The following is a 16756-nucleotide window of genomic DNA, read 5'->3' as shown; positions in this document are numbered from 1 at the left end:
TTTTGAAACACCACATGCAGGTCGATCTATTCGAACCTAGCAATTTTCAAATGTATATTGTTTTTTTTACATAAAACATTGTATAGTACTAATACACACTATTAACATTAACCACATGAACCCTATAGTGTCCATTTTCTGGGACGTATATAGGTTCAGCGAAAATAGCATATATCTACAAGGTTCTGAACTTGTAGATTTGGTATATAGCCTACAGGCAGAAAAGAGCCTATCAAGTATAGAACCTGGGGGACACTGGTCAACAAAGTAAATTAGATTTGAAGTGGTTAAACATTTCATCAACAGATAGAAAAAAGGGAATGTGTTCTAAAGTCTTATTAATCCTCAACATGAAATATAAAAAGTACTTGTACTTGTTCTGTAAACAGGACACTCCAGCTGGTCAGGTGCGCTATAAGGTGGACTCGGAGGCCTATCCGTACTCTGCTAGTATATTTGACGTGGAGGAAGACACAGGAAATGTTGTCACCAGGGTCAATCTCAACGAAGAGCCCAACCTCATATTCAGTGTGAGTATATCCACAGAGACACACACACACACACACACACACACACACACACACACACACACACACACACAGCTGCCTTATACTGTAACTCTTGCCTTTTGCCACTGTTATGAGTTCATGGGGTCAAGTCAGGTTTTCTCTCTCTCTCCTTTCTGATTGGCTGGCCATGCATAGGGCAGGAGAGGTCAGATGTGCAGCCAGCCAATAATATACAGCTATTATCACAGTCTTATCAGTCTTTATAGGTTTATATTGTTTATAATTAATTGACAGCATGACTCATCAATGTTTTTTGTTGTGTTTTGTTGTGGCTGCGTGTAGCATATTTGCATACATAAAAGTGTATTTAGACAAAACACATGTTCATATGAAGCCCTGCTGTATCTGCTCTACTGAGCATAACAAAAGGCATTTATTGCGAACGCAATGAGCCACTTACTATGAGACCCTGCTGCTCATGTCTGTGTGTCTGTGTGTCTGTGTGTCTGTCCCGCTGTGACACCACCCGCCCGCCACCAGAGGGCGCAGCTGTAGCACACACACACACACACACACACACACACACACACACACACAGGGCGCAGCTGTAGCACACACACACACACACACACACACACACACACACACAACCACACACACACGAGCTGCGTTCGCTTCCCGCGTTTGCGCGTCTTACTTGTTAGTTTGGAAACTGTATTTCCCAACAGGACCCTTCATGGAAGCTTTGGGCCATGCTAATTTTAATCATCCCCATCATTTAATTGAACATTAATTAACACAAGGATGCAGTGTCCTCTGATGACATCACACAGGGGACTCATTCTACCTTGTTTGCTCCCATATAACGGTAGACTATTAATTATGTACTCATTTTGGTTTGGGGCTTATGAGTGAAATGACAGTTTTACTCTCCAAGAACAAATACAACCAGTGACTGGCTGTTGTGTTGTCTTACAGTCTTTCTTTGAGATCATTTCATATATTTGTTATGTCTGTCCTTGTTTAGTCAAACATATTTAAGATTACTCCAGGGTTAATTTGGTTAACATACATTTCAATACAATTGATGAATTGTGATACTATCAAACATAGCAACCATAACATTTACCACGAGTACATTTATGTATTTAATTCATGTGTGACCAGACGCAGGCATAAAATATACTGTATAAACAAAATAATGAGAGGGGAGTATCAAAAGCAGAGGCTGCATTAGTCTACGGACCCCCCATTTAATGGTATAATCTCTGGGAGTGGGACCCCAATTTATATCGTAAAATCTAAGTTAATTTAACTCTGAGAGTGTAAAAATTTAACCATTTTTACACTCTCAGAGTTACAGACCCATGAGGGTCCATTTGGTTCCAAACTATCAGTTAGCTGGGGACCCCCTGGAACTCCCTCAAGGATCCCTGGAGGTCCCCGGACCCCACTTTGGGAACCACTGGTCCAAGAAACCTTGAATGTGGACCCCAGGAAGTCTAGCGGCCACTTTGTGGAAGCTAACGGGGATCCGAATAAAGAATAAAGAATACATAAAGAATTATTATATATATATTATAGTATTTTTGCTGCGGAGATTCTGTACAGGAATCTTGTTCTTTGGTTGAAACAGGAAAGATTAGCCTCCAGGATGGAACATATAGGTAGGTAGTTTCGTCTTTTCTTTTCTTGTGCTGTGTTTCTTTTAATTTGAGTATGAAATGAGAAGAATGTTCCGAAATGGACATTCCCTGGATATAGAACAGATGGGTTCAGCCCTTGTTTGAATGCATTTTAATGCAGCTTTGAAAGCATGTATATTATAATGCCACATGGAGAAGTAGGGCTAACGTTGACCGAAATGCACTGCTATAAGGATCTATTGATCCCCCATACCCTGCATGCACTCATACCGGCAGCAATAAATACACGAGCAGCAAAGCCACCGGGAGTCATTTACAAATTGTGCAGGGAGAGACACAGAGGGCGAAATTACAGTGGCAATTTTGCTGACAAAATTACACTTTAGCAGGCTTCAACTACAAATGAGCAAACAGTGTGCCGATGGCCAATCAGTGAGTAGAAGCGTTTATCATGGAGTTCTGCCCGCTATTTAAAAACGATTTGACTTGAGTTGCTATCAATCTCAAAATGGAGGGAAATGTACCGAGGGTGAGTGAGAAGATAGCGGCCAGGAGAATGAGAATGGCTGGTCACTATAGTACTCACTACCATAGACACCAGGATTGCCCTACCAGGAAACTTGTGCTGAACTTAGAGCGCAAAGAACATTTTAAAACTGCTTTTTTATTTAATATCATATTATGTCTCTCAAAGTTATTTCTAATGGTTTGAGCCTCAATCACCACTCTGATATAACCAGTCCTTGTCATTTCTTTCTGGACTTTGAAAGCAGTTTTAGCTGCAGTACCACAATGTCCTGAGGTGGTGAGGGTGCTGATATGAGTCATTATTATAATACTGATGCTAGATAAGACCAGGCTTGTTTCCATTCCATGCCAGCTTGGAAAATCAACAATGGTGCACATTGTAAACAAAGTGGAAATGCAAATTTAGAACTGAAGACTGAAGGAGAGGAGGAATTATACAAAGTAGGGTGATATTGATGACATCACAATGAGGACAAAATCAGTTGAGCTGAGAGCAATTTCCATGAAAGCACCCATATGATATGAAAGCCTGATAGTTCAAAATTGGTTATTTGTGGGGATAGAAAACACATATGGGAGCCACAAAAACACAAAAGAAATTGAAAAAGTTGAATTTTATGTTATAGGTCCTTTAAGCACTACTATTACTCTTTGTTGACTATACTGTTTGTTGACTTGCCGCGTATGTCTGTGCATGACAGCTGGTCGTGGTCGCCCGTGATGACGGTGAGCCGGTGAAGGAGAACAGGACTGTAGTGGAGATCACGGTCCTTCAACCCTCCGTCATCCCTGTCTTTACCCGGGAAGAATACAGGTACGCACGCACACTTTGTCCTCCCTCTCTCTCTCTCTCTCTCTCTCTCTCTATTTCTCTCACTCTGTTATTAAACACCAATCAACCCAGTGGTCACATATCACAGTGTGGCAACGGCAATACATTCTCTTTCTCTCTCTCTTGCACGCACGCACTCACGCATGCACGCACGCACAGCTGATGATATGTGGCCCTTATAACTCTTCCGTTTTGCCACTGTTATGAGTTCATGGGGTCAGCTCAGGTTTTCTCTCCAGTGATTGGCTGGCCATACAGAGGGTATAGGAGAGGTCAGATGTGCAGCCAGCCAATACTCTACAGCTATTATCTCCTCTGATATCTAGTTTCTCTCTCAATCGATCTCCGTCAGTCTGTCTTTGTCTTTTATTATCCCTCATACAATCTATGATCGTCGGCTCTTGTCCTTTCTTTCCTTTTTAAATCTTGGTTGAGGGTTTTGTAGTGTTTTTTTCTAGCTACCTTTCACATAAAAAAAGGGTTTCTTCCAGCTCTCAACATTTAAATCCTCAGTGTTCATTTAACTGTGTGTTCCAGGTCTATTTGGTTACAGTACATAATGGTACACGGATATACAGTCATACATTTGATCATTTTACTGTGTGCTTTCATCTTTTCTGTAGGCCAGTTTTTTCTCTCCATCTCTCTCTCGTCGTCAGTGCATTCTGATGTTAAACACGCGTGTACACGTGTTTAACATCATTCTTCTCAAGAATGTGACGTTTTAGACGAGCCTTTTGCTCCGTCACGTCTCCGAGCGAAACAACAAAGCGTCTTGTTTTAACACGGCCATCAGTGCATTGTGATCACGTTACCTGTCAGTCAACAAGACTGCCAAAAACAATTCATCAAACCACAACATTGTACCGACATCTCCCCACGAGGGTACATCGTGTGTATCTGAACCTCGAAAGACTGTTGGTTAACTATGTTGTATTATGTTGTTTTATAGCCATGTTAGCAATAATGAAAACAGTAAAGGCACCACTAGTGATAGCTTGTGGCTATAGTTCCACCCTTTAGTTTCAATAAGCGATGCTCGGCGGCAGGAGTCTCCCTGTTAACTCGTGTGCAAAAAAGTCAAATACATGTTTTTTTCTAGGGCTGTCAAAATAACTGAATTAGTTAACTTAATTAGATTAAAAGTTTTAACGCAATTAATGCATGCTTGGATGACCCGCCCCATACTTCCCATAATCCCATCCACTCTGCACCATCTAGCCATATCTGATGGGGGGAAAACACAAGTCGGTTAGTAGTGCCATAAAAGGCTGCACAATTTACATCGGCAGCAGCTCAAATCACACATACGATAAAGAGCCACCATCCTACCACACTGGATTTGTTATAAAGAATAAATACTGTACATACACACATACGTATATGTTAAATATATCCGCCTTCTGTCATTTGTCTTTTCATTCCCACAACAAATTATTCCGAAGAACATGGCATATTTTGAACATAGTTCGAATGGTGATTAATCATGATTTATTCATTTTTAAGCGGTGATTAATCTGATGAAAATTTGTAATCGTTTGACAGCCCTATAGTTTTTTCACATCGATCTGACAACTGGTGCGTAAAAATAACATGCTTTAAAGCTGCAATCTGGAACTTGTTTTAATAAATAAAATTATTAGCAATAGTCCAAAACCCAGACAGTAGGGCCCTATTGTCGTCACACTACCTTTAGTTATCCCTAGAATTATTTTCCTTTTTTTTTTCCTATTTTGAAAACTTTTTTTTTTTTGTTATCAAATGTTTTTTATTTAAGACAAAAAATCACAATAAAACATCATGAATGAAATAAAGAAAACAAAACACATAAAAATAACACATAACAGCAAAAGAAAGGAACACAAAAACAAACAACAAACAATCCCATCCACCCCTCCCCCCGGGACCAAAGATGCCACAAAATGTCAGGACTCCAATCACTGTGCAATGGGGAAAAATAAATAATGACTAAATCATGTCCTTAACCAAATCTGCAATACCAGACCAAATATCAATGTTTTCTTCTTTCGCTCCGTGCAATCTTGCTGTTGACAATTCCATATAGATGATATCTAGAAAGGTCAAAGCCCATTGGCGAAACGTCAATGTATGAGGTGGTTTCCAGTGCGAAGCAACCATCTTCTTTGCGGCCGTTGCGCCAGCAAAGAAGACACGAATACGGGTGTTATTTAATGGCAACTGGGATACATCATTTAATAAGAATAGAGATGGGGAGGGTGTGATGTTAATATGTAGAATAATCTAAAGATTAGCAGCAACCAAATTCCAAAATGTGAGGACACTCGGACACTCCCACACCATTTGAAAAACATTTTTAAATAGTTCACATAGCCGATCTACAAGCTCACAACGTGTCGATGTAAATCGGCTAGTTGAAACATAATAGTAAACTAGAAAATTCGCAATTTAAAAAAATTGCAGAGTGTGGTTGCCGCAGTGGCTTACATATGCCCCTCCCACTAGTATTGCCAGCCAATTGCAATTTCAAGTCACGCCTTAGATCATGCGTAAGTAATTCGGAGGGGATTTAACCCCCGAAATTCATGTTTTTGCGACAAACGGTTAAATTTCTCGCATTTGCGGCGCCCCCTATGGATGAAAATGGAATGGATGGATTGGACATTCCGTTCGTGATTTATGGCATTTTTTGTGATATAGGCCCCTCCTACTAACTTCGGAAGGCGATTACGGCCGAACGATACGCACTTTCAAAATTCTGCGGCTCAGTTTTAATTGGATGGGTCCAGAGATCTCGTGTGCCGATTTCTGTGAGATTTGGACGAAATCTGTAGGAGGAAAAGCTAAAAGTGTGTTTTGGACAAAATTCAAAATGGCGGAAAATCTATCATGGCGGAAATGGGCGTCATGACCCAAGGAATCCAGGGAAAAAATAATTTTGATTTTACGACCTACGGTTCAAGAGTTATAAGCCAAAAGGTAAAGTGGGCTGTTATAGCGCCACCATGAGGCCGACCGATAAAATTTTAGGGTTAAATAATTTTAGGGATAATGTTGAAATATCCCTAAAAGTTTTGTAACTATAGTGATTACAGTCTCCGAGGAACAAATACTTTTATGTGAATTTTTGCCTTTTCCCATTCATGTCAATGGGGAAATTTAATTCACTAATAAATTCATATCAATTAAACTATACAACATTTCTCTTAACAAAATACAAGCACACGATTCCCGATTTTTCCGGTCAATTTGACATATGGCTCAAGTGCGTACAGCGTACAGTGTGGGAGGTATAAAGCGTCAAAATAAAGACTACTCCAGTGAAAAAATAAAAAGTATAAAGTGTCACAGTTACAAGAGTCTGGTTGCCCATTCGGGCAACCACACTAAAAAGGCAAAGGAGTTTAGGCATAAGGGGTATAAGGCAGTGACAAAAATAGAGCCATATAGGTCTCATTGCACTAATGCACTTCCATTGAAAACGTCAGGTGTCAAGTAGGACACCTGCCTGTCAAGTAGGACACTTACTGGTTGACAAGTAGCCCTGTCTGAAGCTCATAAGCCCTCGCTATCTCCCCTGGCCAAGAACATGTTCTCTCTTGGATGAGCAGTGGAAATTTGGCTTGTCACGCGGGAGACGTGAAACATGATCCCTTTAACAAAGGCCAGAGTAAAGCTCCTGTATCATTTTTAGAAAAAGAGTTGGAGGCAAGAGCGATGCCAGCTAAACCATACAGTATATTACTGCATATATGAATATGAATCAGAGCTTCATGCTGAAATGTTGCGTGTGTGTGTGTGTGTGTGTGTGTGTGTGTGTGTGTGTGTGTGTGTGTGTGTGTGTGTGTGTGCGTGTGTGTGTGTGTGTGTGTGTGTGCGCGTGTGTGTGTGTGTGTGTGTGTGTGTGTGGTGTACCCCTGTACTCACTGATATTATACTAGGAATTTGATCATAATGATAATATTTAATTGTTTCATCATGATGGCTGCCCTGACATCCACTGTGTTTGACAAAATGGTCATTATAGGCAAAAAGCTTAAAAAAAAAAAAAAGTTTAAAGCACAGGCCACAGATAGAAGCCGTGATGCCATAATGCCATGGGGATGTTCAGAGACGTGTGAAAGCTGAGCAGAGCACCGGAAGTTGAAGCGCTTTGATGTCAGAACCGTGAAAGTTTCACCTTTTTGTTTCAGAGGTTTTTGGCAGCAACACCTGCCTATATAATCAGATTCTGGAAACGTGTCGTGTATACAGTATGTGAGCGCGTTGGAGTGCATCTGTGCAGAGACGGGCAGAGAAAAAAAATAGTGTGCGTGCGTGCGTGCGTGCGTGCGTGCGTGCGTGCGTGCGTGTGCATATGTTTGTGTTTTGTGTGGGCAGCTAATTGATTAGAGTTCTTGAGCCAAGAACAAGGCTGATGAAAGAGCTGAGGAAAAGAGCACACACACACACACACACACACACACACACACACACACACACACACACACACACACACACACACACACAGCATACTGTACACACACATATGCACACTCACACAAGCACAGTCTTATACAGGATTAAACGGCCAGTCAGTGGGGAGCAGAGATTATACTCCAACCCAGAGACATGAGAGTGGGCTCTGGCCGCTGCCCTTTACCCATCGGTAAGAAGTGCCCTCTCCAGACCATGGACGCAGCATTTATTATTGTAGGATTCAAGATACTTTAGATATCTAGTCAAATCAAAGGTCAAATCCAGTCAAGGTACTGTACACATCCTATAGTCAAATCATATCATAGGCTGGGAGGCTTTTGTGCCTCTTCTTGCAAAGATTGTTTTTGTCAATGTGCCTCATGATCTGGGCAACAGTGTCAATGTGCCTCATGATCTGGGCAGCAGTGTCCCACTGTTGTAGAATATTACATGCTGAATTGTGGCAGTAACCTTTGTCTGAATATTGTTCATGTTTGTGGAGTTTATTTTTTATTTTTGATGATCCCAGTGTTCATTTAAAATGTGCTATTCCTCTAAATCTGGTAGTAATGTAAAAAATCTGCCCGGCACCTTTTGAGATTCCAGACCCTGGCCTCTCCAAATCCCTCGTCCCTGCTCCAACCACACTGTTTGTGTGTGTATATATGGGATTGTATAATTTATGTACCCTGTTCGCAGGTTTTTGAAACTATGCGTATACACTATAGATTGTCTACTATGTATTGTCTACATAAAATGCTATCTAAGTTACTTACATTTTGCCTTAGTTTTCATACACCTGTAATGTCACTGAGGCTAGGGCAAGTGCTACGGAAAGTGCTATACAGGCTAAGATGGAGTCTGAAGAGGTGGGTTGGCTGATCTGAGCACGTGGGAGAGTTCGTAGGGTCCGATTGGACTTGCAAGATATGGGGGTGCCATACCTTTGGTTGCTTTGACTTTGAGGGCCAGCATCAGAGTTTAGTACTCTGTGCAGGCCGCGCCCGGGAGCCAATGGAGGGAGAAGGGGGGAGACATGTGACATTTTTGGCTGGTTGAAGACCAAGCGAGCTGCGGCATTTTTGATCAATTAGAGAGGCTTACAGCAAGTGTGCATGCCAGTAAGGAGGGAATTTACAATAGTCAAGTTTTGACAGTCTGGATAAGGAGCTGGGCTGACTCCTGGGTGATGAAGGGTCTAATTTGTCGAATGTTATAGAGTGTAAACCTTACAGCAGGGTTCCCCAATTAATTTTCCTCAAGGGCCATATTTTGACTAGCGTACCAGGCTGGGGGCCGAGTCTGCACGCGCGAGGTCGAGGTCTTTCCCTGAAAATTCATTTTCAGGGCAAGACCCCATTTGAAAAGGATGCCCAGTTTGACATGCATAGGCTACTGACCCCCATTTAATGCCATTTATATCTGGGACCCTTAAAAAAAAAAAGATTTTTTTATTTATTTTTTATTTTTATTCTTTCATGGGCCACAAGGGGGCGCTCTGTGGGCCGCAAATGGCCCGCGGGCCGCCTATTGGGGAACCCTGCCTTACAGGATCGAGTGGCCGCTGTAATTTTAGAATGTGATTAACTGTGTGTTCATCTCAAGATTATAAAAGAAGGGAGCTCATACAGTTGTAACAATCTAGCCACAGGCCAACATAATGCAGCATTATAACATTTAACAAAAAACTGTGACAAAGCAGTCCACAGAATGATATATATACAGTATACTGCATATTGGTGTAGTGTTTGGTTTTGTGTATAATTGATTTATGATCATATTAAGTTACTGTTTGCTATGGTATTGGTTACTGTATGTCGCTTTATGTTACACCATAACATACATGAATAGTTGTTATGGGCACCCCATTTCCACTTAGAGTTGGTTTTGTGTTGTAAACAAAACGGTGTTCCTAAAGAATGTCGTCAAGACTTTTCCTAAAGAGCACCGGACGTTGCAATAGGTTATCATTTTAAGTTGGTGTCATCCTGCACTACAGTATATTAGCCCTACACTGTATTAGATAAAACATTGGAGACCCTGGTGAAGGCTGCTGAAGAGGAGAATTATAATTAATATGCTGCATATTTAGTGATTATTTCACATTTTTATGGAGGTCAGATTAAAAAAAGCTTTAATGTTTAATTATGACAAAACCCTTTGAGACATACTGTACATGCGCGCAAACATACAACCACACACAGCTAGAAGTATGGCATGGCATACTTCCACACACACACACACACACACACACACGCACGCACGCACGCACGCACGCACGCACGCACGCACACACGTACGCACGTGCACAGCGCAGGTCTGAAGTGCAGTGATGCATGTTTCTAAGCTGCTGCTTGTGCACTTTACTTCTGTCCTGCTCTAATCTAGTAAAACAGTTAACGAGGCTAACTGCTACGAGGCTAATTGCTGTAGCAACCCTGTCCACTCTGAATACCACTCGTCATCCTCTATCTGTCCACTCTGAATACCACTCGTCATCCTCAATCTGTCCACTCTGAATACCACTCGTCATCCTCAATCTGTCCACTCTGAATACCACTCGTCATCCTCAATCTGTCCACTCTGAATACACTGACACGAAACAAGACAGGAACGCCCAAAAACGTCACAGCCGGTTTTTTAACAAGACAGGAACGCCCAAAAACATCACATCCGGTGTTTTACCCCGGGCAGAATTTTCTATGGCTGCCAATGCAACTTTTTCCAATCCTTAATCACATACGGCAAACACCTATGCCGATAATATCTAACTTGCGGAGGTAACGTGCCTTGTCCGCGGGCAACAGATCTTTCAACGTATGGCATTGCAAATACGTTAGATAATCGCTACTCTGCGCAATATTGTTTTGAAAATGCCGCAAATTGCATTGCAGTGAACGAGAGCAAATCACAAATCACAAATCTTACCCCGGGGGGTGGGCGGAGCCGCGGAGTCGCAGCTGACGCCCCTCCCTCCGCTCTGATGACGCGTTGTTATGTCAATGTATACCACTCGTCATCCTCTCTCTCTCTCTCTCTCTCTCTCTCTCTCTCTCTCTCTCTCTCACTCATTTTGAGTCTATTCATGTCCCTCACTCTCTCTCACGTAAACTTTTGCACCCTTTGTCTGTGCTTAGGACTCTCTCATTTCCCTCTATCTCTCACTCACTCTTCCTAGCATTCAATCTATCTCGTTGCACCTGCAGAATTGGTATGCAGTCGGCATCACCCATACACACGACGGAGGCGAACACATACTTAGAAAGACAGAGAGGGAGAGAGTGTCTTGCTACGCAGCGCTTAATGACAGTTATCAGCAGGAGGTCATGGTTACAGTGTATTGCACGAGTGTTTGTGTGTGTGTGTGTGTGTGTGTGTGTGTGTGTGTGTGTGTGTGTGTGTGAGAGAGGGGGTGCACGCTGTGTGTGTGCAAAGTGCAAACACTTCCCCCAAGGGCCCCCATGCTGTCAGAATGCCTGCCAGCCCGTTACTTAGTTAAATAAATCTAACGTGGTGAGATAGAAAGCACCAAGACGTTTGAGAAGATCAAAGCTTCTGTCGTGTAATCAAGATATTACCCCATCAAAGATGGCGGCAGTGGAACCATGTTGCTTTGTCTTGCGTCATTACTTTTGATGCCCGTTGGGGAACAAAGCCCATTGGTAAAGCATGTCTCCATTGTAGTTGTACCCGTTGTACACTAGCCTTGTCACCTTGGTACTTTGTACACTAGCCTTGTCACACAACCACAAGCAGATGCTGTAAGGATGGTAGAGGCTTTCTTCGTCACAGGAGCGGAAAGTGCTGACCCGCCGGTGTAATTGGATGATTAGGTCTTTGGCGATATCTTTGGCTAAATGGGCAAGTTAAGTTATTAAGTTGCAAGGCTTAGTTTTAGATTCTCAACAGACTATTGATGAAATGATAATCGGACAGAGAACTTGTGCTGGCGAAATGCCTTATAAAAGGGTGGGATGACGTCACCACTAGGTAGGAGTGACATCAGCCCTGACAGATGCAGGACAAGACAACCAAGCTGGAAACTACATCCCATTCCCTGGGCATAGGGTTGAGAATAAACAAGATTAAGACCAACATAATGTCAATAAACACCCCGACCAATAATCCAATTACAGAGTAGGCGACGAACAAATTCAGGTACTGTACGTATGTCGACTTCTTCACCTACCTCGACAGCATTTTAGATAAACAGGGCAGCACAGACGGCTACGTCACAGCTGTCATCCTGAAGAACATCTGGTCATCTCAAGGAAATAGCCATAACAACCAAAGTGCGGATCTTCAATTCGAACGTCAAATCCATCCTTCTCTATACGATTCAGAGACGTGGAGGATGACAAAAAGGACATTGAAAAGATCCAGACTTTCATTAACAACTGTCTGAAGAGCATTTTCAAGATCTGGTGGCCAAACAAAATCAGACATGAGGAACTCTGGAGGAAAGGGAGTCAGGAGGAGCCAGTGCAGACACAGATCCTGAGGAGAAAGTTGGGGATGGATCGGTCACACCCTGAAGAAACCGGCAGCTAGTACTACACGCCAGGCTAGGAACTTGGAACCCGAAAACCGGGAAGCGGAAGAGAGGGCGGCCTAAGAACACCTGGAGGCGAGACACTGAGGCGGAACTGAAGACACAGGGAACCAGCTGGGGAGAGGCAGAAAGGACGGTTCAACACCGTGTCGGATGGAGAAGAGTCGTCGACATTAATATATAAGTCGTGTCTCCACCTCTTACTCCCACTCCTCTCTTCCATCTGTGTGTTTATGAAGTCTGCACTCTCTTTCTCATCTTCCCATAAACCGTCTTCTATGAAATTAAACGTCTCCCCTGCCAAAACGCAGAAAGTCACCGGAGCCCCTAAAACATTTTAACTACGAGATAAATGCAGCATCTTCCCCCGCCAAAACAAGCGTGTCCGATCTGTGGCTCTATAAACATGTCTAACCGCTTCTGTTGAAGGTAACCTTGTTTTGTTGATACTCAACGAAACAGGCACACGGAACGCCATTGGCAAAGTTACAGCTGTGACAACAGGAGCTACTGTTGTTATTTATGATAACTTGCAGCTGAGGGAGGGAGATAGAGAGAGAAAGAGGGTGGAAAAGAGAGATATCTGGCGGCGGGTTAAAGTGAGGGTAAGGTGTGAGTATACGTGAAGAGAGCGTGAGAGAGGGGAACGGTAGCATAATGTGAGGTGAGGAGACAGGAGTTAATGCTGCAAAGGTTTCCGAGATTGAGATTGAGGTTGAAGGGAGAACCATTTGGGAGAGATGGAGTGCAGACATGAAGTTGTTAGAGAGATCTTAAAGAGTGAGAATCAAAGAGGAAAATACCGTATAAAACCAAAGAGGATGCTTCTGGAGCACACCTAAAAACTTTGTTGGCAAACAGAGAGAAGAGATGAGCTGTGAAGCTGCCAAATTCCTGGCAGGCCAACACACTGGGATAGACAAGCCAAATAAACACAGACATCTTGCGTCAGGAGTGCCAGGGGTGACTCACCAAGAGCCTATTAATAAGGCTATAGTCCTCACAGCTGACCCCGATTCTAATCTGACCTTTACTGCATGTCATCATCCATGCCTCTCTCTCCCACCTATCTTGTCTCTATCCGAAAGAAAGCGTACACATGCCAAAATATAATCAGCAATCAGCAAAAACTAAGGACAAAATTACAAGACGTAATTTATTGACATACATGTTGACACATTTATATATAATTATGTATGAAGTTAATAAGTATTCAGATTCAGCGGGAGAACTGGCACAATCACAGAGAGAGCGACAAACTCACACATAATAACTGCATCCATTAGCATGTGCTGTAGGGCTTTCATAATGTGTGTTTTTGTTCTGGTAATTTGACATTGTGTGTGTTTTGTGTAATTAGTTGCGTTTGAGCTTTGAGTTTCGTTTTGAGATATTCATGCAAATGTGTGATGTCAAAATAGCCTCAGGGGTTTAATCATCTCTATTTTAGCTACAATCATTAGGCATTTACCAACACAACAAACAATAGGCTACAGAAACCCAAAACAGTCTTTTTTTTTGTGGTGGCAGTGAATCCCCACTCCCAATAAGAATTATAGCTGTGCGAGGTGCTGTTTTCATCTGCATGAATAGGGGTGGACTGGCATTTGGGGTAAACTGTCTAGGTGAGGGGAACAGACATTTTAGGACACCTTTCCTATGCCCTTCCTGGCTTCCCATTTCACAATCAGCGCCAGGGTTTCTTTCAAAATAGAAGCTCGGGGTGCCGGGAAGATATGGCCGCTTTTACTCTGTAAGATTTGTCTCTCGTTTGATATCAATGGAAATGCTAGGACGTGTGTACACGTCCTTTTGGTCCGTCGGTTGGATTAGTCATGACGTTTCCACACATCGTACAGTCTGAACGGTTCTGACCTGAGATCAGATTCATACGAGGTTTCCACGGGACACACACTGGTCTGATCAACCCATTCTGACCTGAGATCAGATTCTAAAAATGTCAGTCGTTCTTCGATTTTTTTCAAAAATAGCAGACCTACAAGCTCGTATCGCGCCACTCGGTGGCGCGATACGAGCTTGTAGATCTGCTATTTTTCAATAGCTAAAGCATGACATGATGCCGACACCAAAATGGGTGCCCGGTCAGAATGGGTTAAGGTCTGCATTTATCCCATCTTAGTTGTGAGGAATGGACAGTGTGCAACTACTGAACAGCAACAGCAGTATTCATTTGATTGATTGATTGATTGATTGATTGAATATACCCACTTCTCCAAACACCACTACCGTACATCACTGGATATACACATACACATATACAGTAAAAAGAGTTGTATTAAAACAATAAGACCAGAGGGGATGATGAATGTAGAAAGTGAGAAATGAGAAATTGATTGTGAGGTGCATGGACGGGTCTTGCTTGATGAGTCAAACCAAATCTTTACTGCATCTTGATGTCTCAATCAATCATACTCTATCACTACATTGCTTCTCTCTCTCTCTCTCTCTCTCTCTCTCTCTCTCTCTCAATTCAATTTTCAATTTCAAAAGGCTTTATTGGCATGATAAATATGTTTTACATTGCCAAAGCGTACATACAACAAAACAAAAGTCAATAAACATCCCAACAATAATGAACAACAAGCAATACAGTAACAATGAAAATAAATTAACAAACATAAACATAACAGCAACTTAATGACCCTGTTCAGACAGATATACCTGTCTCTTCTGTCCACTGGCTGTCCCTCAGTTGATGACAACTCCATACATATTTTGCTGCCAAAACTGTGCATTTGGACTGTTCTCCCAGAACATATTGGAGTGATGAGTTATTAATGGTGGATTCAAATTCTTTATATTTTTCTTTAAATTTAGGGAAGAATGATTCTCTGATGTCTTTATACTTGTCACATTGTAACAGAAAGTGTAGTTCCGTCTCCACCTCCCCTTGAGAGCAGAGTGAACACAGTCTGTCTTCTCTAGGCAGCCAGTTCTGTCTGTGTCTGCCTGTTTCTACTGCCAGGCGGTGGTCGCTGAGTCTGTACATAGTCAACATCTTCCTCAGTCTTGGATCAGTAACAGTGGTCAGGTAGTTTGCCACTGTGTATTCTCGGTTGAGGGCCAAATAGCATTCTAATTTACTTTGGGTTTTTGTTGTGTTTTTCCAATATGTGATATAATGTTCTTGTTGCATTTTGATAATTTGGTTAGTGGAGGTTGTTTTAGTCAGGGGAGGGGTGGTGGGGGTAAGACTCAGGACCAGCTGACTGAGGGGACTCCTACTCATGTTCTCCTCTTGGCATTTTAAGGCCTGGTGATGGTAGGAGGTGGGGTCACTATTTTTAAGGTGCTTATAGAATTTGAATGCTCTTTTCTGGATGTTAATTAGGAGAGGGAATTGGCCAAGTTCCGCTCTGCATGCATTATTTGGAGTTTTTCTTTGAGTTTTTAATATATATTTACAAAATTCTGTGTGAATAGTCTCAATTGGATGTTTGTCCCAATTAGAAAATTCCTGATTTGCCAGGGGACCCCACACTTCACTACCATACAGGGCAATTGGCTCAATAATTGATTTGAAAATCTTCAGCCAAATTCGAATTGGAATGTTAATTTTGATAGATTTTCTAATCATATAGAAAGCCCTTCTTGATTTTTCCCTCAGGTCATTCACAGCCATGTTAAAATTCCCTGTGGAACTAATTTTTAATCCCAGGTATGTGTATGTGTGTGTGTGTTCTATGTTGGTGCAGCCAAGTAAAAATGGGTATCTGCTTCCCTGACATCTGGACCGTTTCTGGAAAACCATGACTTTTGTCTTTTTCATATTGACTTTCAGGGCCCAGGTCTGACAGAAGTGTTGCAAATGATCTAGGAGCTGCTGTAGTCCTTCTTTACAGTTGGACAGCAGCACCAGATCATCTGCAAACAGCAAGCATTTAATCTCTTTGTTCCCGAGGGTAAGGCCAGGTGCTGATGAGTCCTCCAGTGATTTTGCCAATTCATTTATATAAATGTTGAACAGGGTTGGACTTAGATTGTTGCCCTGCATTACTCCTCTACTTTGGGGGAAGAAATCTGTTCTTTTGTTGCCAATTTTTACTGCACATTTATTATTTTGATACATTGTTTTAATAATATCATATGTTTTCCCCCCCACACCACTTTTTAAAATTTGGAATAGCAGGCCCTCATGCCAAATCGAGTCAAATGCCTTTTCAAAATCTACAAAGCAGGAGAAAATTTTGGATTTGTTTTGATTAACGTGTTTTTCTACAAGGGTGTGAAG

General features: G+C 42.1%; 1 protein-coding gene across 1 annotated transcript in view; it reads left to right on the top strand.

Annotated features, from left to right (window-relative positions):
* Positions 1–16756, top strand: part of LOC310874472 (protocadherin-15-like) — a 282612-nt gene that overhangs the window by 187820 nt on the left and 78036 nt on the right. The window contains exons 26-27 of the mRNA XM_083787282.1: positions 390–530; positions 3385–3497. Of these exons, the coding sequence (XP_083643408.1) occupies positions 390–530; positions 3385–3497 (254 nt within the window). The remainder of the gene's footprint in view (positions 1–389; positions 531–3384; positions 3498–16756) is intronic.

This window comes from Protomyctophum parallelum (genome assembly GCF_964188405.1).
Source record: "Protomyctophum parallelum genome assembly, chromosome: 17".
Taxonomy (NCBI): Eukaryota; Metazoa; Chordata; class Actinopteri; order Myctophiformes; family Myctophidae; genus Protomyctophum; species Protomyctophum parallelum.
The sequence above is the reverse complement of the archived record's forward strand: the minus strand, read 5'-3'. Positions and strand labels throughout refer to the sequence as shown.